The 23,288-nt window shown below is 41.0% G+C and overlaps 1 protein-coding gene and 1 long non-coding RNA gene across 2 annotated transcripts; one reads left to right on the plus strand and one right to left on the minus strand.

Annotated features, from left to right (window-relative positions):
• Positions 1-2,165: 2,165 nt before the first annotated feature.
• Positions 2,166-20,192, plus strand: LOC111216609 (lysophosphatidic acid receptor 2-like). Its single transcript, XM_022738184.1, has 5 exons — positions 2,166-2,555; positions 9,557-10,062; positions 11,054-11,548; positions 13,628-13,887; positions 18,037-20,192. The coding sequence occupies exons 2-5, from the start codon at positions 9,807-9,809 to the stop codon at positions 18,139-18,141; spliced, it is 1,116 nt and encodes a 371-aa protein (XP_022593905.1). The 5' UTR covers positions 2,166-2,555; positions 9,557-9,806; the 3' UTR covers positions 18,142-20,192.
• Positions 20,193-20,507: 315 nt separating this feature from the next.
• LOC111216615 lies at positions 20,508-22,064 on the minus strand. Its single transcript, XR_002664925.1, has 2 exons — positions 21,940-22,064; positions 20,508-21,259 (listed from the first exon to the last, which is right to left on the minus strand). It is a non-coding gene; the product is annotated as an uncharacterized LOC111216615 (long non-coding RNA).
• Between the last annotated feature and the right edge of the window lie 1,224 nt (positions 22,065-23,288).

Consider the following 23,288-nt stretch of genomic DNA (forward strand, 5'->3'; position numbering starts at 1 on the left):
GTTTAATTTATGACGTGTTCACTCGCACAGTCAGCTGGGTTTAACAGGTGACGCTACAGTAACGCAGCTGTCCAGGAACATCCATGTGCAAATAAGGAAATCCACTGAATGTGTCTATTGCATTGAAATTAAATTATCTTAGAGGAAGGTTTTGCCAGTTTAAATTCTGGTGTGACTGGGCTGTAAAATTACCAGTTCAAAGCTTAAAGTTAACCGTGGATCCTTGAGAACCATCAAGGCTATGGTCACATATGTTGCTAATCTACTATGAGTTGGCCCTATTGATCAAGGTGTAAGACAAACCCGGCTCCCTACGCTTAGTTTAATGTTCACTCGTACTGAGGTAACTGGATAAGATATAATTCATGGTGCAATAATATCAAATTTCAGACCCTAAATTTAATATTATGCTGCTCTGGCCTGCCGGTAACCCCGGCCTGGTCAGTATTACGCCCTGACGTGAGAGATGTGTTTGGTCATGTACAGTGTCAAACAGATGTGGAAGGCATGGAGGACAATCAGCATCCCCGTCGCCGTGGCAACGCAGCACGCAGCCTCCGGGCAGCTGTCCGTGACGCTGGGAGGAAATAAGAGAATGGAGAGAGGCCGCCGATACAGCAAACTGGAAACTATGACCGCTGGAAGACTCACAGGGGCTACACACTGCGACACACGGCCGACCTAATAAGGAAAGCAGATTGTACATGTTGAACAAACATGGCTGTCACGTCTCTCACACGCTAACCTCAGCACACTCGGCCCCTTCATGTAAACAGGAAAGCGTATGCACTTTTTCCTCACCCTGACTCCTTCACTCCATCTCTGTGTGCCGTGCAATCTTCCTGTTATTTCCTTCCTTATCTCCCCCCCCCCTCCTCTTTTTTTTCTTCTTCATGAGACAGTTCCATAAACCTTTTTGCAGCATTCTCAAGTACAAACAGCTCATCCCAAACTACAGGTTCATCCCCCGCGCCGTCCACTCCTAAACAATGGAAGAAAAAAACAAAAACAACCACCCTCGTTTTGTTTCTGACGTGTCCTCGTTTCTGTCAGCTGTCAGCCTCTCTCTTCTGCCCTCTCTCCGCGGTGGTGGACCAGGCTGCTTGCGGGGCCTTGTGCCCTCAGCTTGTGAATAAAAGATGAGCGTGACAGCCCATTGTTGCTGGAGGTTGGCGGTGTTGTTTCTGTTTGTCACTGTCATTGTTGTACTATACTGGAGGCAGATTTGGTTGTGATCAGGATGAGGACAACGTCAGTCAACCTGATGAATGAAAAGGGTTTTTTAAATGGCTTGTTGTAAATTGTGCAGCAGAATCAGGTATTAGTACTTCTGCAGAAGGTAAGGCAACAACATCTGTGTTAGGCAGTCGTGATCATCATTTACATAGTTTCTGGAATCACAAGGAAACAGCTTCCAGGTCAAAACATGGACTGATTATGACAACGGACCCCTGGGCACAGACACATAAAAGTCTCCTCACCCCTCCTACGAAAGAGCAAGAGAGACAGATTCAAAGAGACATGTTTGTAGACATTTTGCGTCTCTTCTTGGATGTTTTGTATTTCCTTGTGGTTATTTTGTGTCTCTTTGTGGTCATTTTTCATCTTTGTCATTGTTTTGCATCTTTGTGGTTGTTTTGAGTCTCTCTCTGGTTAACCGTTACTTACAACACAGGCTCTGGCCCCAGGGCCCTCTTCGGTGCATAGACACATAAACTACAAAGCAGCAGTTTGTTACAGGAACATCCTAACAAACTTGTTAGTTGATAGAGGATTTCTATCTTGTCATTTCAGTCTCTGACTATGAAGCGTTATTCTAGTTATTCTTTATGTTCCATATTCTCAATGTAAATGTATCAAAGGTCATGTTAGTCCATTTCCTGCCACAACCCGCCTCCACGACCTCACCACAATAGACAGTAAGACATAACCTCCGTCTAACCGTGACAATTAGCCTATTCATCCATCTCCCACCACAATCAAAATCATGTAAACCTGCCGGAATAACATCCTGTCAATCACTCCTAAGCTCCACTGTCATTGGCCGTCCCGCCTCCGCGGCAGCCAACAGGGGGGCAGCTGGGGCGGATACGGAGCTGCTCAGGTTGGCAGAAGCAGCATACCGAGGAGCTCCGACCCGCTCCTTTGTAACAGAGAGGCGGCAGCAGCGAGAGCAGCAGCGGAGGAGCACTGTGCCGCACCCTTTCTACACCTCCTGGGACTCACAGAGCGCGGATCACTGCGCACAGGTAACAACCGCTCAAACTACCGGAAGCAAGGCGAAAGTGCCCCGCACAGGTGACGGAGACTGCTCACCGAGTTTGAGTTTGTGGGACTAAAAGGAAAAAAGCTGGAGTGGATCCTCAATAGAAACAGAAAAAAAAACAACAACATTGGCTTTTTATTTTTACTGCTTCTGTTGCATTTTATTTCCTCTCTGCGCTCAGAGGGCGTCGGGATTGTGACCTCAGGTACGACAGCACATTGTTTTCTCAACTCGACGAGGACTCCGAGCTTGATATTCTGGATAATCGAGTTCACACACACGGGGAAAGGTGAGTTCATGTTTTTCTTTCTTTCTTTCTCTTTGTTTTTTTTTTTCTTCGTGTGTGTAAAATGCCTCTGCTGTGAGTGTGAAGTCGGAGTTGTAGTCCTTCTCTGCGCCTCATTGTTCCTGCGCCGGGAGGTCGGGGGCACCCATCAGCATGCAAAGGCATCTGCACTGTCTCAAAGCGGTGTGGAGGGAGTCTGGACTTCATTACAGCCTGAACATCCTCAGCACTGTCCGCTGTGACCATGCCCTTTTTTTTTTTTCTTCTGAGAAGTGATCCCATCTAGTCACGCAACCTTTGTTCAACCTGTCTTCAGTTATCTTTCTTTCCCAAGAGATAAAATAGTTCATTTTTTTGTGTCCTGTTTTTTTGGCTGGGTGTAACCACAGCACATATCCTGCAGTAGGTGGCACACACAGGGTAGATGTGCTTCACCCATGTGTCCTGGTTTTGAGCAGAAAATATCAAAAATCAGCTTTTATAGTTCAGCGTGCAGGTTGTTAAAAGTTTAGTTACCTGAACTTGAATCCAGCACCACAGCCCTGTAATAAATCTTGTCATCGTGAAGGTTAGTTTGTTCAGGCTTTGTTGACACTGTCACACAGTGTTGACTCAACTCTGTGTCAGTGTGGGTTGAACTGCGGTAAATTATAACGTCTTTAACCCCCCCCCCCCCTTCCATGTAAATTCATGTAGATTATAAAATATCGGATAATGGTGAACAACAGCTCATCATCATTTCCTACATCCCAAATCAATGTTTTCAAATTGCCTTTGCTTTCTGACTGATCTCCAAACACAATATTACATTTACTGTCATTTAATCCAGAAAAGCTGCAAATCCTTATATTTGTGAAGCTGAAACCAGCTTTTTTTATTTTTGGGGGTGGGGGATGTTTATGCATATTACATTAATTAGTAAGCAGTTTCATTTTCTCCCTCTTTGTTCTACCACACACCTCACTTCACAACTATGGCTGTTCACTGTTGTTGGCTTGTTGACTTATTCTTTTCTGGTTTGTTTGTATTTAGACATCATTGGCTTCTACTGTTAAATGGGAAAAGGTTTTTGTTTATATTCCTTGTGTTCATTGTTTTGATATTTTATGGACACTTGTATTTAAAAGCTTGAATTGAACCAACAAACGTTAAGGTTCATAATGCCTCTCACAAGTTCCCATAGCCCAAGGTGAAATGCTTATTTTGTCCAACCAGGAGCCTGATTCACTTTACAGTCATATAAAAGGAAGTGAAGTGGTAAATCCAAACATTGAAGGAGCTGGGACTGAATACTGAGATTTTTACGAGATAACTGACTACTCACAAAGATCATTTCCTGTTCTGTATTCTTGTGAATTACCCGGGAAAGTTGAGTTACTGTCACGTCTCATGTTTACCGCAGTTGATTGTGAAGTGAGTGAACGCAGGTCATGAGTTGGGCAGATGAGTAGTTTCTTCAGACAGAGAAAAGATGCGAAGATGACTTTCCTGTGCATCAGTAAGGAGGAAATATTGATGTAAATCTCTTACTGAAACCTCTTTGTAACCTTTAGGTAAATCTGCAGCAAATGACAGATAATGTATCATACTGAGAAAGTTGACTTCCAACACAAAACCTTCAAGGCAAATATTCTCAGAGACTCTTTAGATTTAAATACACAACTCTAAAACACAGGCAGCAGTTTCTTAGTTCTTTTAGATTATATTTAGCCCTTTTTTTTCCTCCATGACAATGTCTCCAAAGGCTTTGGTATGAGGTAATTTATTTTAAATGGTCCCTAATTACAGTATTTCTGATGCATAGCAACAAACTTCATATTGTGTTTTCATCAGAATCTTTTCTGCCTAAAAAAAAAAGCCTCTGCAGGAAATGTGTATTTTGTGGCATTCGATGCAATGAGGTCTCCTGTTTTTAGAAGAAAAAGAATTTATTGGATAGATTAGACATTAGTTTGCCTAATCCAATAAGAGAGAAGTGCCTGTGCGTGCATCTGTGTGATTAAATCGGCAAAGGTAATCATTATGCAGATGACACACAGTCAGTCCCACCAGTTGCTTGTCCAGAATTAATTGAAACCAATGCACCCGAAGAGACGGCTCCCGACGAGATGAGCAGAATTTCCGTTTTTACCTGGAATTAGAGGTCACAAACATAATCGATAGTTTCTCACTCACTTCCACCACCTCTGCTGCAGTATTGGTTTTAGTGTGTGTGGTGTGTAAATGTTTCCTATTCCAACAAGTGCTAGCTGAAGTTGATGTGCTGGAGCTCTTCTTTCAGAAGGAGAGAGAAGAGGAGGAGGAGGAGGAGGAGGAGGAGGAGGAGGAGGAGGAGGGGAGAAGAGACTCGGGTGTGGCTGCTCTGGTAATGACTAGTTTGCATTCAAACTGGTGTTTACTGATTCAGCCCAGTCCATTCACACACAAACACAGGCAAATGATGCATGAAAACGCACAGTCATGCAAATTCAGATCCTGAGAGCCACACAGAGTGGAAGCACCTCAGTGGACTTGTGGAGGGATATGCAAAAGTGCTTGAAGTTTTGAAGGACCTTTTATAAACTCTATATTTGCCCATGTGGTGTCAGACAACCGGGTCACATATATTCGTATTTAATTGGCGCTTCTTATCTTATCTGTGATGGCCTCTTTACAAGCTTCTGACGGGAGTCCTGACGTTAAGTCTGGTGAAGAGCGTAGGCGGTCTGTCGTGGTTATACACCTGCCGCTGCTCCGCGATATTTCTGGTGCATTTGCAGACTTGCTTGGGTGGCGTGCCAGCAGGTGAGTCCTCAGATTTATTGTCATTGTAGAGTTAAGGCGGTGCTTTTGACAAAGTTGCCAAATAGCCGTGCCTTTGTTGGAAATTTGAGCATCCATGATGAGGAACTAAGAATATTTCCGCACACTATCTTCCTGATGCTCCTGTGTCGCGATTATCTGATTAGCGTGGTCTTGCTCACGAGTGTCCTCCTCCATTTTTATGTATAATTAACTGATGAGTCGGCAGCACGTGCAGTAGGTCAGGCTGATAGTGAATTTTAGGAGCGCCCTCTACTGGACCACAAAGCAGGCTACTCCCAACGCTCTGATGCACTTACACACTGTAAATCCTGAATTTCAGTTGATTTTTTTTTTCCACATGTTCAAACGTAATATGAAAAGTGACAACCTTGATGCACGTATAACAATTACACATTAGTTTGCTCTAACGTTGACAGATCGCTGAGCACTAAAAGTGGAAACTAACAAAGCTTAAATCCTGGTTACATATGTTTTTGTGCAGATGAGCTGTTTCCCATTGTTTCCAGTTTTTATGCTAAGCTAGGCTAACTGGCTACTGGCTGGATTTTTAGTTTTCGATTTTTGATATTTAGCAAAATGACTACCTGAATGTTCTGTTCATTGATCCTCTCTAATTTAAAAATACTTTAATAAATAAAGTACTAAAGTAATAATAAAATACTTTAGGATCAGAGCTTGAACCTGCATTACAAGCTATAAACTTTGACATATTATCACCTTCAGTTGTGGTCAGCATGTTAACAAGCTTTCACTTATCTACATATCCAACAGACGTTAATTAGCAGTAGTTTGACATTTTGCAAAATGCACTATGCAGGAAGCCACTTTTCTCAGGGTTAAATGAGCTCTGACATGTTAATTGGTGAGTGTCAGAGATGTTGGTCAGCTGATTTTGTTTGGGCAGAGGCAGGCTAGCTTAGCTTAGCATCAAGACAAATCATAGAAAATAGGTTACAAACATGATATTTAGTGTTTAGAAAGTGATTGACATGAGGTCTGTGTGTCTCAATTGGATTTGACAATCTTTTGAGCAGCGTCAGACTCAATGAAAATAGCTTCAGTCTTGATCTTTAGACTCGGGCAGTTGGAAGTTTGTTGTTGTTTTTTTTACCTGTGAGCTGTAGCCTTTGTCAATTGTGACCTTTGGCACAGAGATTACTCAGATTCAGATTCACTCGATGGCTTCGCAGGCTCCCTGTTCGCAAACTTGACTGCAACAGTTGATGAAGGTGTGTTTTAGCCTCCAGGTGCACACTGAAATGCAACTATTGTACAGTCAACAACTGAGGCCGAGCACCCTCTTATGATGAATGTGTGGGTTTTTCAATTATCAAAGATCTAACAAACCTCTTCCTGTGAAGAGGTTTGTTAAATCTTTGGCTCTTAATATATTGTACGTTATCTGCACCTGCCAAAGCACAGACCACAAGCCTCATGCAGACAAAATAAGTTGTCATGGTACAGTAGCTGTTTCAAACGTTGGCAAATTGACGTGTCATCATGTGGCACTGTACATCAAGATTAAGAATTCACTGGTCAGATCCGTTGGATTAGTATCGATGCAGGTAGCGATCCGAATCAGGGAATCAGGTTTTGGCCAGATGAGGAAAATTAAGCGTTTCAGCACGTATCGCCAAACCCTGGTCCTGAGTTGAGGTATTGGAATCAGTATCAGAACAGAAAAGGGTTGCAAAGGACTGTTGCCTTCCTGGTGCACCTGGTCCGCTGGTGTGACTGTTGGTGCAGATGTTAGGATGTGCGTCACACACTTTCAGTGTGAGTTCATTTTTTTGCGTTTTTAACAAGTACAGCATTAACGGTCTAAAGCTGAGGCACAATTTTACTGAGTCGTTATCTCTAAACACAAGATGGTGATAGTGATAGTGTACACAGGGATAGTCAGGGAAACTAATTTTAAAGCTGCGAGAGAATGTCACAGTTAGGTCATGAAACAGAGCGATGGCGTGAAGACGACTCATCTGTGCGGTTTTCGGTGTTAACCCTGGTTTTAATGGTTGGCTCACAGCTCATGTCTGTTGGGGACGGAGGTGTTGAAGAGAAAAGGAAGAAAACCTTTTGGTGCAGACACTCTCACTCTTCTGCTCACAATACGTTTCAGAACCTGTCAGGCGGGTGACTTCAAAAACACTTAATTCATTATCATATTTCTATTCACCCAAGACTTACTCTCGTTTTGACTTTTCTGTCCTTTCACATTCTCTCGTTACACTTTTCCATTTCAGTTGGACGTAAACACAAAACTGTTTAAAATACAGAGACAAGACAATAAATGACCAACTTAGAAAAACAAAGTACAAACTAATTTTGAATAAAGTGCTCGATTGTTGTGTGGGTGTTCTGGGATGTTGCTTACAAGATCAATATGTCACCAGTTTAAGATGCAGCATAGTTATATTAGTTGTTTTCAACTTTCCTCAACTGTTCAACATCGCTGCTTTAATCAAAGCCTTTTCTAGCAAATGTTTCTCATCCATCATTTCGTTCCCGAGCCTCTAAAGTTCCTCCTCTCCAACTTTTTCTGTTTTTGATTTGGCATTTCTCTTCACACACCCTTAGTAAGAGAGTGGGTCACTGAGGTTCCCTCCCTGTGTGTGTAAGTGTGTGTGTGTGTGTGTGTGTGTGTGTGTGTGTGTGTGTGTTGGGCATGTTTGGATTGAGATTGAGTTACATAGCTGGATTGTGTAATTGTGAGGTGTGTCTCTGCTGCAGGGAGCTGCTCCGCTCTTTCCATTGTTGAGAGAGTTGAGCTGAGAGCGGATGGTAGCGTGCGTGTCGCCGCGCTGGCTGTCGCAGGGAAATGGAGAATGTGTGAGGGAGTGTTGTTGACTCAACACTCGCAACAAGCAGCCCGTACAAGTTTACCGTAAACAGAGGATTGAAGCCCGTTGTTGTTGGCCACATTTTGCATGCGTGTCTTGAAGCGAAGTGCTGAGCTCTGGTCTGAGCTGTGGTTGGTTTTAATTACAGCGTCATAAAGACTCGCAAGTCCCTGTTGTGACTTGTCGGGCTCTGTCGATGTTTGTTGTTAAGCTCCGTAGTAACATGATCGCGGAAATGGCTGCTAATCAAGATTTTCAGGTTTATGTGGATCAAGGTTCTGTGAACACGTCAGCTTTGTGTTATATTTCCCTCATATAAAGTGTATTTTTTCATTCGAGGAAAAACAACTAAAACAGTAAAATACATTTGTGGAAGGCGGCATGTGCTTATGTAAACCTAGTTGGTTGTGTGTATTCAGGCCACTGGGGCTCACAGTATACAGTAATGGTCTGAACTGCTTGATCTTACTGATTTACCAGATTATTTTATTGACTGTAAAATAATTATTTAAAAAAGCATCAGTGCATGAAATGTCCTTTTTATATTTTACTACTTTGATATTTCCTTTCTTAGTAAGTTTTATTGTTAAATAATAATAATAATAATTTGTATCAGTTATGTTCTTTATTAATTGTTTGATCTCTAACACATTAGAAAACAGTGGAAAATTCTCATCACAATGTCCTGGCGCCCAAGATGATGTCAGTAATTGTGTCATTTCTTAAACCCCAGATGTCCCGAGCCGATCTGAAGAATCACTGTTGGCGCCGATCCTTGTTTTTTTGTTTTCTTTTTTTTTAATGGAATAAAGCAAATCAAAATCTGTAGTGCTGCGTTTTGTCTCACATCCAAATTAGTGTGTGTGTGAACGAGGAGCGAGGGTTTTTAGTCAAGACTTTTTCTGACACTAATTCTGAGAGTTACGACAGACAGAACAAAGGAAAACTCCCTTGTAGTTACAGGCACCTACAGATCAAATACTTACCTGTTCCAGTGGTAGGTTATATATTGTGTTTTTATTAGCTGTGTAAAGTATCCTTGGGTGTCCTGAAAGGCACTTATAAATAAAATGTATTATTATTATTATTATTATTAGTCTCTGAACTGGACTGTATGCTAATTGGCCGGTTAAATGTCCAGATGGTTAAATATCATTGGTTGTTGGAGCTGTTGTCAGTTGAAACATATGGAGTTCATGCAATTTATTAATTCAAAATTACAATCTGCATACGTGTAGTTCTGTAAGAGCTTTGTCATGACTGTGATTTAATACGTTTGGTTCATTACTAATTTTGGATTGAAGTCGTGCATTAATGGTTGTGTTTGTGTCCTTAAACTAATAACTCGTTCTTCCACAGATTGGAGACGTGACCCCGGTGTCCCAGTCAGCTCTGCGGTAAAGGCCTCAGACTTCAACCTGGATCCCTCCCCTCCTCACCTGTCCAGCTGATGGCATGCCGATCTCCAGCCCACCAGACAGGGCGAGTCTGAATGGCGCCCTAGTCCTCCCCCTCTGCTTCCTGTCTGCACCTCGGCTCTCGTCTTCCTCCTCCTCCTCCTCCTCCTCCTCAACTCTTCTCTGATCGCACATCCGCCACATATCTCAACATGGATACGGTGACCGAGGACAAAGAGGGATGCTACTTCAACCGTTCTGTCAAATTCTTCTATGAGGAGAGTGGCAAGAACATCAGCGACCACTGGCGCAAACGTGACTATGTGATCGTCACGCTGGGCATGACGGTCTGCTTCATTGTCATCTTTTCCAACCTTTTGGTCATAGGGGCCATTTTAAAAAACCGACGCTTTCACTTTCCTATCTACTACCTGTTGGGTAACCTGGCGTTGGCAGACCTCTTCTCAGGTACAGTCGTTTTACTTCATGAGCTGCTACATTATTATTGTAACTACTACAAATGATATAAATATACAATAAACCCAGGCCCAGTTTAAACTGCATTGTAACACTTGATATTTTGAGGTGTTTGACATTTAGTTTCCGTGCTGCTACAGTTCAATCAGGAAGCACAGCGCTGCTCTGAACTCTGAGGTTTAACTGCCGAGTTCACAAGGTTGATAATAAAGGTGATTAGTGACAGAAGGAACACGCTCAACATCTCTGCCATAAACCACGTTAACGTTACAACAAGAAAGTCTGCACTTTTTTTTTTTTTTTGCACTATTTGACGTCACATAATGTTACATGACCGGAGCGTTTCAGTTGAAACCTGTGGCGTCTGAGGTCGTGACAGATATAGTCGTCAGTGTACAGCTGCTTATCTTTTTCACAATACTGAGGCTGGTAAATCTGCAGTGTTGAATGTCAAGATGCTGCTGATATGCAAGTTTAGAAAACAGTGGTGCTGGGTGTTTTGGCTCATCACATGCCTCTAGTGTGTGTTGACCTCACAGGGCCGGACCTGCTTCACTCATAAGTAAAAGAAATGAGGGGTGAATACTCCAGACCTGCAGGCCCAGTGTTAGTGAGTTTCTCTTAAATATTTTCAAAGCCATTGTATAAGATCTCCTGATTACTCCATTGTCCCTTGGAACTACTGTTTCTGCAGCTGCAGCTGTGGTTTCATACTAATGGAAACTGAATAGGACCTTTTTTAAAATCTAATGTTTCTTAATACTGGAACTGATAAAGCTGCAAATACAAACCATCAGTACAAAGTTTTACCTCCTTTTTGAGCTTGTGACGGCAGGTGTCTGAAGAGCTGAGCTAAATTGTCTCTTTTCATCATTTCCTCATATTGCATGTGAAGATGTGAAACAGGCCTGGGACAAACTCGAAGTGTCTTGCTGCTCTGTTTTAAAATCTCTCCGTAATAAAATCCTCACTCTCCTCCCAGGTATCTCCTACCTCCACTTGATGTTTCATACCGGTCCTTGGACCATTAAGCTGTCTAAGCACCAGTGGTTTGTGCGGCAGGGGCTGATCGACACCAGTCTGACAGCCTCCGTCCTCAACCTCCTGGCCGTGGCCGTGGAACGCCACCAGACCATCTTCAACATGCAGCTGCACAGCAAGATGAGCACCCGGCGGGTCTTCATCATCATACTGTTCATCTGGCTGGTGGCGATAATCATGGGCCTGGTTCCCACCATGGGCTGGCACTGTCTCTGTGACCTGCCGAACTGCTCCACCATGGCCCCGATGTACAGCCGCAGCTACTTGGTGTTCTGGGCCCTTCTCAATCTGCTGACCTTCTCCATCATGGTGGCCGTCTACACCCGGATATTTGTCTACGTGAGGCACAAGAGCAAGCAGATGTCGCAGCACACCTCCCAGATGAGATACAAGGAGACGGTGCTCAACCTGATGAAGACCGTCTCCATGATCCTGGGTGAGGCCACACACACACACACACACACACACACACACACACACACACACACACACACACACACTCTCACTCACTCACTCACTTTCACTGTCTGACTGGGCTTTGTCATCAGAGAAAGTCGAGTGCTTTCAGCCACATCTCAGTCATCATCAGTGGGTGGACATTTTTAATATTTTAGCAAACCACTTCCTGAAGGAGTTCTTAAATACTGAGTAGGTTAAATATTATTAAGAGTCTTAATTCCTGACATTTTACATTTTTTTAATTAATACAACATCCACTGTTTTAATTGAGCGTCCTTTGAGCGGGTCTATTTAATAAGATTTTAATATACACCAAGATAAATATTACAGTTAATTATACCTTTAAGATCATGTTGTCCAGCCCCATGCACAAATCCATTTTATTCACATGTTTTGTTTTTGGGAATTTATTTGTTTTTAATTCAACAATACTTAACTAACATTGAAGGATTCTGATGCACAATCACAAACTATTTTCTCCGCATTTTTCTTCTTCTTTATGAACAACGCTTCCGTCCTCTGACCTTCGTCAAGTAAAATCGATCAGTGTGCAGGATTCTTCAGGTCGTTCAGTCAAAAATTTTCAACTCTGACACCGTAGGTGTAGATAAGAGCTCATCATGTGTAACACCTCACTCATCTGCAGCAGGAAACACCACAACCTTTGGGTGTTAAGTGATCAGCTTTTTCTTAAGTAATAAAATGAAAACTGGTGTAAAAAGAACTTTCCCTTAAGCACCTAAAGACTTTAGTATTTCTCTGTAATAAAGTAGTATAGATTCCATCCCATTGAGGTAACAGAGAGTTGCATTTCCGTGATGCATGGAAATACCCATTGTAATCTTTGCTATTCAAATCAATTTCAAACCTGCAAGAAAAGCACAGACAAACCACAGAGATCAGAGGGGGGTTTCAACTTCAGCAGGTAATGTTCTCTTCATGTAAGCCCTCATCGCTGACAGTAACAAGATGATTGAAGTGTGATTTTTGGGGGCTGTTGATTGTACAGACACTATGCTGCTTGTATTTTGCTCATTTGACAAGATGGAAGCAGGTTTCAGGGGGAATATTTGCCTGAATCTTCACTGAATAAAAACACCCACAGCCTGTTACAAGTATGTACAGGCTGCCATGCAGGCTCCTCTCTTAGCTTGTCTGTACTTGTTAAACCAAACTTCCTCCCAACACACATTCACTCATCCCTCCGTCTCCCACCAATTCCTTGTTTTTATGCTGAACTGGCTCTGGCCCTCTTTTTTCTTTTCTTTTTTTTTTTTCCTCCCAGCCTCCTCTGCTTCTGCCCTTGCATTTTGAACTTTCGATTAAATTCCTCTTAAGTTTTAAAAAAATGTTACATGTCTTTCTCCCGTCACTCAGCAGCCAGGATTCAGCACCTCTGGCATGTGAGGAGGGCGAGGAAAACCCTGAGCATGCCCTGACAGGGAGCCGCATAGTTCAGTTACTGTGACAGAAAACAGCTTCTCTCCTGCCCATATGACACCGCTCGGAGGGTGTGTTATCTTGTGTTTCTATGTTTGAGAGGACCGACTTGAGCTTCTGACCTTGAGACGTGTAGCTGTAACAGTTGAAACTATAGTCAAAGGCTGATGAATGCATTGCACATTGTGCTTGTGAGAGTGTGTTACCACATTGTTTTCACATTTCCATCTGTAGCTTGTACGTGTGCATGTATTAGTGCTGTACATGCTGAGCATGTGTGGACATAATGAATTCCTGAGCTGCCTAATCGAGTATTATCATAATGAAATGTGATCATACAGACTAAACCCAGTCCACATGCTGACGTGTGTGTGTGTGTGTGTGTGTGTGTGTGTGTGTGTGTGTGTGTATTGTGTACAGAGGAATTTACAGTACATTCCCTTACTCCCTTAGCTACCCCCTACTTGTACTTCTTCACATTCTTTACGACTCTGTTCATTTTCTTTCCTCTGAATAACTCCTTCTTTATCTGTGATTTTTCTTGTTGATTTCCAATGTTATTGCAAGTCTTGTAATGACCTCCTGTATCCTTGATCTCCACCCTCCACCCCTGCAGGCTGTTTTGTGGTCTGCTGGACGCCCGGCCTGGTCGTGCTGCTGCTCGACGGTCTGGGCTGTGAAAAGTGTAAGGTGCTACGCTACGAGAAGTACTGCCTGGTGCTGGCCGAGTGCAACTCCTTCGTCAACCCCATCATCTACTCCTTCAGGGACAAAGACATGAGGAGGACCTTCAGGGACATCCTGTGCTGCCTGTTCCAGCGCAGCAGCAACCACCAGGGCAACTCTGGAGCTCACTTTAACACCCTGGAGCACGAGGTACTGTCTGAGAGCAACGACAAAGAAGACAGCAATCACAAACAAAACAACCACTCGCACTAAGGACTGTAAATTATAAACCTTTGAGAGCACACTGACTGTAGTCCAATGACAATCATTATCTATTCGCCACATAGTACGACCATGACAACCTCCAATCAAACACTTTGAAAAATATGCTACGAAAAACTGACAACCCGGCACGACTTAACAACTTCATGTTGTATTTGAGTGCTGCTCGTTGTTTTCAGTTTTTCCTTTCGCTCCTAAAAATCTGAAAATCATTGAACACAAAAAAAAATATGTAAAATTTGATTATTGAAAAGTAAAAACATCCAGATGCAAATCAGATTTTGAAAAAATAGTTCCATTAAAGCGGCTTTAATCAACATTTTTTTTTTTTTTTTTTTTTTTTTAAACAATGACATGTATCAAATGAAATGTGACAATGTGAAAGTGACAGTGGAGCGTTCAGCAGCTACAGAGACGGATGTTTCCCTCAGCAGTTGCTAGAGACCAGAAAGTTAAGAGAGTGAACAGCTGACATAAAAGGACATAAACTTCACTCAAAATTAATTCTAATGTTGGATGTGTAGATAAGCATCTGTCTGCGAACCAGTTCACCATATCAACTCAAAAGGTGATGATATGTCAGTGCTGTGTTCAGAACTAGTTTTTGTTTCTCACAAGTGGCCAGAGAAACTCAGTTATGATGAGTTTGAGTTCAGAGAACGTTTTTCTCCCTGTGTTTTCTTGTTCAGTTTTGAGCTGAGGTTTTCATGCTCCATGAAGTTCCTCTTTATTGCCTCCGTGCCAGCAAAAACTAGGGCGGGATGTATTATGTTTTCAGGTTGTCCGTCCATCCGTAGCTCAAGAGAGTCAAGGTCACGTGACCTCACAAAACACGGTTTTTGGCTTTGTGAGCGCGATATCTCAGGAACCCCTCAAGGAAATCCCTTCAAAATTTAACACAAATGTCCTTTTGGACACAAGGATGATCTGATTAGAATTTGGTGGTCGAAGGTCAAAGTTCAAGATCACCGCATTTTTGGCCATAACTCATACATTCATCTGCTAATTATGACACAATTTAATACAAATGTCTAATAGGATAAAATGATGAAGTGATGACATTTTATATCCAAATGGTCAAATGTCAACTTCACTGTGACATCACAATGTTTATATAAAAACACCTGTGGCCACTATTCAACACTATAACTCAGGAAGCGGAGATTGGGACTATATGTCAGCTTGACCGGTCGGGGGAGGCGTACAACCACGAGCTGGTAATTCTAGCCGCAGTGGTCAGCGTCGTTTTGCAGCAGAAAACAAAACAACTTTTGGGTGTGTGGCGACATAAAATCCAGGACAATTTAAACTGCACACTCCTTTTTTTTTTCTCTAAAAATCATTAACAGAATAGTCGAGCAAATAATAATTTTTACAAGCAGAGCCACTGTTCACAAAACATTGGATGCAAATGTGTGTGATTGTTTAAAAGTGACTGGTTTGTGTACAAGAGTCATGTGCAGTAAAACTGTAAAGTCAGTACAGTTCAAATGTTAATCTTCCTTTTCATTCTCTGCTTGAGCAAATGTAAGCAAACACGCTTCTGCTTATTAGGTAACAAGAGCAAAACTATGTTGAATGTAAAACCTTACTCTATAAACCCCAGGCTGATGCTTTTTTCGTCTACATATCTAACTGCACTGCCTGGAGTCTGATGCACATTGTGCTGCTTCGAAGACGTACTGAAGTCTGCTCACTGTCGCTTGCAAAAAGCCGCATACCGTGTGAATTGGTGAGAAAAAAAAAGCAGAGAATATATGTAGCACTTACAGAGGTCACAAATACCGAACACTGACTGTGTGGTTAACGTGTTAAAGATTGCTTGTCTTTGACGAACGCATTTCAAACATTGTCAGATGTAGCCTATTGTTAAGTTTCAGATCTGCGTGTTTCCGTCTTTCAATTCCTGTTGCACACTTTCAATCAAAATAAATTTCTTCATGATCATAACGCCATTCAAACAGTAGGGAAGACTGTATAGTGTCACAGTTGTGTATGTGGCTACCCGCAACACTTGTATGTACATAGGTTCAGCAAGAACTCTGCACACTCAAATGAACCACATGCTCTTTCTGACTCTGTTCTTTCAGTGTCAGTGTGTTCAATCACGTACACAGCTGCAGACTCGCCCGGCCTTCAGTGAAATGTGCCATTATGAGTGAAAAATATGGAGGCGATCGTATCGTCCATCAGTGATCTCTGGTAATAATCAATATGTCAGTATCGACGTATTGACGTATTGAATTACAGCAGTATCCAGATTGATTTGGGTGTGCAGACTCTTAATTGCTGGACTTTACTATAGTTATACAGTCTTTGTTGGTTGAGCGTAATGTATTTCTTCCCCTCTACCTTCATCATACAGCATTACATTTGTGTCTGAACTCACATGTTGGTCACAGAAACACTCTTTTGCACACACACATAAGTTATGTTTTGGTGAGAAATTATCATTAATTCATTTTGCACAAACACCTCACTTCTTTGCCCAATAAATGTATTTGTGCATTTTGCTATGGTTCACATAAGGGTACAACAGTAACTACTTGCCCTCTCTCGATCCTGTGGTCTGTGGTCTCGATGTTTCCAGTGCAGTCACTCGGCCTGGCAGAGTGTTACTGTTGGCCACCATTGCAGCTAAAAACTGGAGTATGTAAAGTCTATATCGCCAGCTGCGATTGCTCTTTGCTTGAAAATATTATTAATAATTTCTCCACAAAACATAATTTGTGTGTGTGCAAATGTGCATGCAGAAGTGTGGCACTAATATAATTACACACACATGTGCATTCATCTAGCCAGGATGTCGAACTTTGCGTGAGGCAAACTTTAGCACGACATCAAGGAGAGCGACCTCGATCAAACTCAGATCTCATAAAACGATGCCTCAGCACTCACGCTGCCTCGTGCTATAAAAAGCTTTCTTTTTTTTTCACATTACCCAAATGCCTGGAAATACCCTGTTGCCTCATGCGAACATTTATTTTTACATTTTACACGAAGTGCACGGTTTCTGTGTTCTCTGTGCTGTTTGCTGATGTGCATGTGTGTGTTCGTGTAGTACAGCTTTAAACTGGTCCAGATGTGCGCTCGTAGTTAGAGTGGGTTGTGCTCCTTGCCACATTTCCTCTGACTTGTTACTCTGGCATGTGTGCATGTTGGAGGCATGCACACTGTCATTTTCTCACTCACACACACACACACACACACACGCGTGCGCGCACACACAAGCTGCCGTTAATGCTGCTCGTATTGCAGTGATGACTGTGTTGTTTCATGTGTGTGTGCGCGCGTGTGCGTGTGTGTATATCTTAGTGTGTACAATCATTCACAGAAACGTTTTACACACATTTTTTTGTCAGTGACATTGGGACTGTAGGGGAAGGCAGAAGTCAGATGCACTTGACCTCCCTGTGTGTTGATACTAAGATATGCAGTCACTCATGATTAAAAGGAAGTTAGATATTTCTGGATAACTGTAAATTATTAAGTGTAAGTACTCTTAAAGGGAATGCCATTGCAAGAAGCTGTTAAAGGGATGAAAGTATAGTCAAACTATATTCTTTTTTTTCACATTTCTAAAAAATCCTGTTCATACTTACTACCGAATATAAGCAAACTGTGGTATTGTTTTGAAAGTTCAGAAACATTTTCATATTATTATGGGTTTATTTTTGTACACGCATTGTTAAAAGTAATCTGAATAAATGTATAAATCTGCCTACAGCTGTGATTTGTTTGTTCACGTCTGTCCGCTGCCTGCTCTGTCTGCTCTTCACTGCGATTGCTCCTCTGTGTGATTAACCTGGTGAAACTGGTGAATCATGTCGTTCTGTGTGGGAACAGTATCAGGGTTAAAACTGTCTTTCATATCTTTTTTTTTTTTTTTTAACTTTTTTTTTGTTTTATCTCAGCTGGTTTAGCTTTGTTTTGCAAATTTAGACATGACTAACCCAATCTCTCTTTTTTCTTTTCTTTTTTTTTTCTTTTTCACTTCCTGTTACTTTCTGCTGCACCTTTTACCTCATTTCAACCCTTCCCTCATACTTTGGTCTGTTTCTCCACCTCTGTCTGTAGAACTATAAGTCTCGTACTGCTGAGCCAGTAGAGAAGAGCAACGGGACGCCTCTCATCCACGAAGGCTCAGAAGACTTACCTGCCTCTTCAGAAAACTGGAATTAACTTGAGCAACAATAAACTTTCAACAGACACAGAAGAAGAGCATGCACACACTTGACAGTGAAATGTACAGATCTGTGTATGCACACATAAACAAGCCTCAAGGCCTGTTTCTCCTCAGCAGGCGGACTGTTGTGGCAGGATCAAAAACTGTCGATTTTTACCTCTGCTGCCAGAGGACAAGAGTTTTTTTTCTGCTTGTGTCTAAGCTGAGAAGAATTGATGAACATCTAGTATCATTTGGCCGATGATGTTGCACGAATCTTCTAATTTAAACGGACGCAAGTGGCTCATTTGTACTCCGCAGACATAGAGAGGAAAACTCCACATCACTGGGCCATTTACACAACGTGGGGGATGCTGACATTTCCTGTTTGGACATAAACAACCTGCCAGTTTTTTTCCCCTAACGCAGCACAGACGGCTGCTGAACAACTGGAGCATGTTGGCAGTGAGAGGAAGAAATGACTCAAAGTGTGTGGACTGTTAAATAGCAGAAATATGTGCCCTTTGGAGTGCCACAGTTGGCTTAGTGTGTGTGTGTGTGTGTGTGTGTTTGTGTGTACTCATTTGCCAGTTTATTAGACACAGGTTATAATGTTGAGCTCTTGATGTAACTGCTTTAGAGAGGCGTTTATTCAACTGTATGATCATTTCAGAGGCTGCGTTATACAGAAAGCTGTTTCCATTATTTAGCCTCCCCTCATTGATATAAATGGGTTGGACAAAATAATAGAAACACCTGTCAGTAAAATAGAATAAATGAATTGCAGCCCTCCAAAATGATCTTACAGGTGAATCAGCACCTATGTAGAACAGTTTAAACACAAACTGACTTTTAGGGAGGATTTATCACAGGACTGCTTTAGTTATAGGTCGGTGTACCTAATAAACTGGTGACTGGGTGTGTATAGACTTGAAATCTGATTTTGCCAGGGTTCATGTGCTCATAAGACACTGCACAAATGCCACTGAACCTCATGGAGGAGACCCAGTACCACTCTACTCCATACTTTCATAAATTTGTTAATTCTTAATAAATCATTGTGTAGTGCTTTATTGATTACTCATAGGCTGTTCTTATGAGCAACATTTGGGTTGCCAGGTTGTGAAAAACTTGCTCAGTGTTTTAACAAGCTCTTAAATTCATGAAGGAATAACTTCTTATGGCAGTTTGGACATTTGCAAAGCTTCACAGCATCCAGACCAAAATCCATTTATGAAGAACATAATATTTACTGTTGCTGCTTTTTCCTCAAATGTATCGTCCAATGACCTTTTTAAGCCCTATTCAGGCCTTTTCTTGGCCTCCTGGTTGCAGTCAGTCAATATGCCTTCAGGCCCGTGTTATGTCAGGTGCATGTGCCTCATCATACCTTTTGCAAGTTTTTTTTTTTTTTTTTTTTTAATTGCCCGCCACCAATTAAGTTTATCAGTAGTGCCATGAATGTTAGTTAGTTTGATTTGATCATTAAAATACTGAAGACCTCATGGATCATTTACTACAGATGTAATGTCAAATTTGTTGGTGTTCTATTAAGTTTTAAACTCGTGACCATCGCTTTGCTCACGTTAATCATCAAGATGAATTAAAGAACTAACTACAAAGATTAAAATAGAGCAGATTATTCTGAAAGACGATAAACACCAACCAACGTCACAACCTAGCAACAAAAGTTATTAATATTAATGGCTTATTGCTGATCTAAAAGCATTATTAAATAATTTATTAACGTTATCCTTAATTAGAATTCATAGCGCTGTTTTAAAGTGCATCTTGTAAAGGCTCAAGTATTTCTCTTTAAAGCCCCCTCCCCCATTTACTTGTTGACCATTTAGAATCATCATCTTTGGTTTATGATTCTGGTTAAATTGTTACAAAATTTTAAATGTAGGATATTTGAAGTTTTTACCCCAAAATAGACATTTACCCCTTCACAAACTGAAGGGAGGAACCTCTGCTGTGGTTAAGAATCATCATATACAGTTTTTTTGTTTTTATTTTTATAGATTTTATGCTTTAAACTGCTCCTTCCTCCAGGTTTTATTTTGTAAAATGTAATTATTTTTTGTCACTATACGCTGCTAACACTGTGGTGTTCGCGTCATGTAAATTGTCTATATGCTGGAATGAAATTATTTGCCTTCGTAAATTGTTTGTGATATAAGACTTTATTTATGATCACATTATGGTAATAGATATTATGTACAGTATTTAGTGCACTTAAGCAGATTTGTCATCAGAGGCAACTTAAAATACACCATAAAGGGAAATAAAGCTAGGCATTTTTCATTAGGATTATACCCAGAAATGTAAAAAATTGAACTAGCTTTTTGTTAAGCATGACAGGGCAAACAGGAGAAGCGTGACAAGTGATGTGAAGCTTTATGGTAAATGTATTGCAGCTAATTAATGTTACAACTGTGTAACTGACATCAAGGTGTTTCAGTTTCCCGTGTCTCATTTTCAGCCATGATCACCTGACAATGACACTGACTGTGACATTAAAAACTAAGAAAGCATGAAATTCTCTGACTCTTCTCTGACTGTGACCTCACGTCTTTTCTTTTGTCTTCCAACCAAATTCAGGATTCTTTTGCTCTAAATTGTCCATTTGCTTTGGATCCTGTTGGACGAATGGATCTCATGAGCTCATTGACTTTCTTTTTGGACTCTTTTGCTGCATTTTTTGGACCGTTTCCTTCAGGTTCACAGAGGAAGGAACAACCTCTTTTTGAGTGCTGATCCCCTTCATAGGCTCTTGAGAAAATTTCCTTTTTATCTGCTCTCCTACTTTTCCCAGCCCTCCTACATCCTTCTCCTTCTTTCTTGATGAGGCAGTCTGAATTGATTCCTTCCTCACGTTAGCAAGTGAGAGTCTTTTCAGCGATATCGGTTCTTTCTTGTCTGTTGGCAATGAGAATCTCTTCTGGGAATGCTTCTCCTTCCTCAGGTTATCCAGGTTTAGTTTATCCAGGGACAGAAGACTCTTCCTCTTGCGTTTCTTATGGGGTAGCGCCCCCTTCAGTTGACTCCAGGCTTTGTTCACAGGTGACGACTTCTTCTTCTTTTGCCAAAAATAGGCTCTTTTAGAGGAAGTTCCACCCATTGCCAGCTGACCTGCAGGAGGAATGAATGTGATATGCCTGAACACAAAGTGTGCAAAGGAAAAACCATGAGGCTTTGAATCTTTTAAGAAGCAAAATACTTTAATATTTCAAGCAGGTAATTTCAAGTATTGGTAGGCTTCACAAATTCAGGTAAAATATTAAAAAACCTATATTTAGTTTTTCATATTGCAAAACTTGAACTAACGCATTGATAATTTTTGAAGAAATAGACTACATAAATTCAGGTTAATGCTTTTCAAAATAAAATATTTTAGTGCCATTAATTCAGTGGTATTTAAATCGTAAAATTACATGTTCAGCATTGGTTGAATTTCAAAAATAGTCAGCTGTTTGTAAATTTTTTTGTTTCCAATCTTTTTTACAAAATACTGAGTGAAAATGAATTTTAACATTAAAAAAAAGGGTTTTCCTGACACTACTGTTAGGAAAGATGAAAATATTTTATTTTCCTATTACATAGGATTTCTAATAACCAAGGACTTTCATGTAGCCTACTTAATCATGTGGTCAATTCCAGGCTTAGTATAAAGGTAAAGCATTTTTGTTCATAAACGCACCTTTAATGCTAATAGATGCCACACAATATGTTACACAAGCTGCGACAAAATAGTTTCAACAAATAAGATAATTTTTTGACCCCCCCCCCTACATATAAATGTACATACACACCTTTCCTCTCAGCAGTCAGTCGGAGCAGAAGTTTGTTTGTTCTTCTTTGCTGAGTGTGAGTCTAAAACTAATGAGCCTATCGTTACCTGTAACATCATGTAGCATATGTGATTGAGCAGATCAGATAGCACCACAGTCTACACCCACACTAACTGAGTGAAAGATCAGCTGCAAAACACATTTATTCTTCATTTCCGTGATTTGACTTGACTTGCAGTCAGCCACCAAGCTGGAAAAGAACAAACTGGTTCTGTTACATTCTCAGTGGCTGATGCTGCCTCTTCTGTTTGAAAGGCACCAACAAGGTTTGCCTCTCAAAATGTCCATTGACACTTATGTATATGTCATGATATATCTGTGTTAGTTTTTTTTTTTCAAAAATGTAATAGAGGTTTTTCACAGCAGACACTTTGATTTGTCATAAAAGCACAGGTGTTACTGCACTTTTTTATTGCACGAGAAAACCAGTGGTTGTTTGTTAGTTTTCCACTCAGTTGTTTGCCTTGTATTTTTTTGCACTCTGGTTGATTTACTTGTGTGTTAACTTTCCTCATGACAGCAGGGTGCAGAACTAAATGACAGGTTCTCACTAGAAGTCCAGTTTGACAATCTGCTCAAGCCTGAATAACAATGTACCTCACTGATGTAGAGGTTAACCTGCTCACAAGTTCAAGACATAAAAAACACTCTGTTCACACCAATTATCTTAAACATGCTGAAATGAGAACTTCTTATTACAGTTTGCAGACTGAGAGCTGTGATAACAAGACTACACCTCCTGCAGTTTCCTCATTCTTGCATGATGCAAAACCTGGATACAGACTAAAGTTCAAATTGTTTCTTATCAGTCAAAGCATTTTCTCCCCCTTTATCAGGGTTACAATAACATTTTATTAAAAAATGAGAAGATTAAGGTTTCTTCCACAGTTGCTATTATATTTTGATTTTTAGGTATCACTTACAAAATGCTAGTGTTCTAAATTTGTGTATTGCTTAATTGGCAATTTGACTATTGTGCTGCTTTCTACAGGTATTTATTTCTTCACTTGTGGTAAACGCGTACTGTCTTAAAACAATATTCAGAAGACCTTATGAACACTTTTTCAATCTAATGATTTTTCTTGTCCATACTAATCATGAGGAGATTCCTTTCTATTCTGCATCCAGTTGAAGGGATGGGAGACAAGATACACAGTCCTCATTCTGTGTAACAGTGTATATGAGACTTCAGCAGACTGAAATGGACAGTATTTCCCTGTTGAGCTGCACTGGAGTGATAATGTAAAGGCTACTATCTTTTATGAATAGTAATGACATTTTTGATCAGTCAGGTTTTAGATCTTGCCATA

Source organism: Seriola dumerili, unplaced genomic scaffold (assembly GCF_002260705.1).
Source record: "Seriola dumerili isolate Sdu_G_001 unplaced genomic scaffold, Sdu_1.0 BDQW01000035.1, whole genome shotgun sequence".
Classification (NCBI taxonomy): Eukaryota; Metazoa; Chordata; class Actinopteri; order Carangiformes; family Carangidae; genus Seriola; species Seriola dumerili.

Excerpts from the sequence above, each read along its gene's own strand:
- LOC111216609 (XM_022738184.1), top strand. The coding sequence starts at position 9,807 with ATGGATACGGTGACCGAGGACAAAGAGGGATGCTACTTCAACCGTTCT. Across the intron at positions 11,549-13,627 it reads GACCGTCTCCATGATCCTGG|GCTGTTTTGTGGTCTGCTGG; the intron begins GTGAGGCCACAC and ends CCACCCCTGCAG. Across the intron at positions 13,888-18,036 it reads TTAACACCCTGGAGCACGAG|AACTATAAGTCTCGTACTGC; the intron begins GTACTGTCTGAG and ends CTCTGTCTGTAG.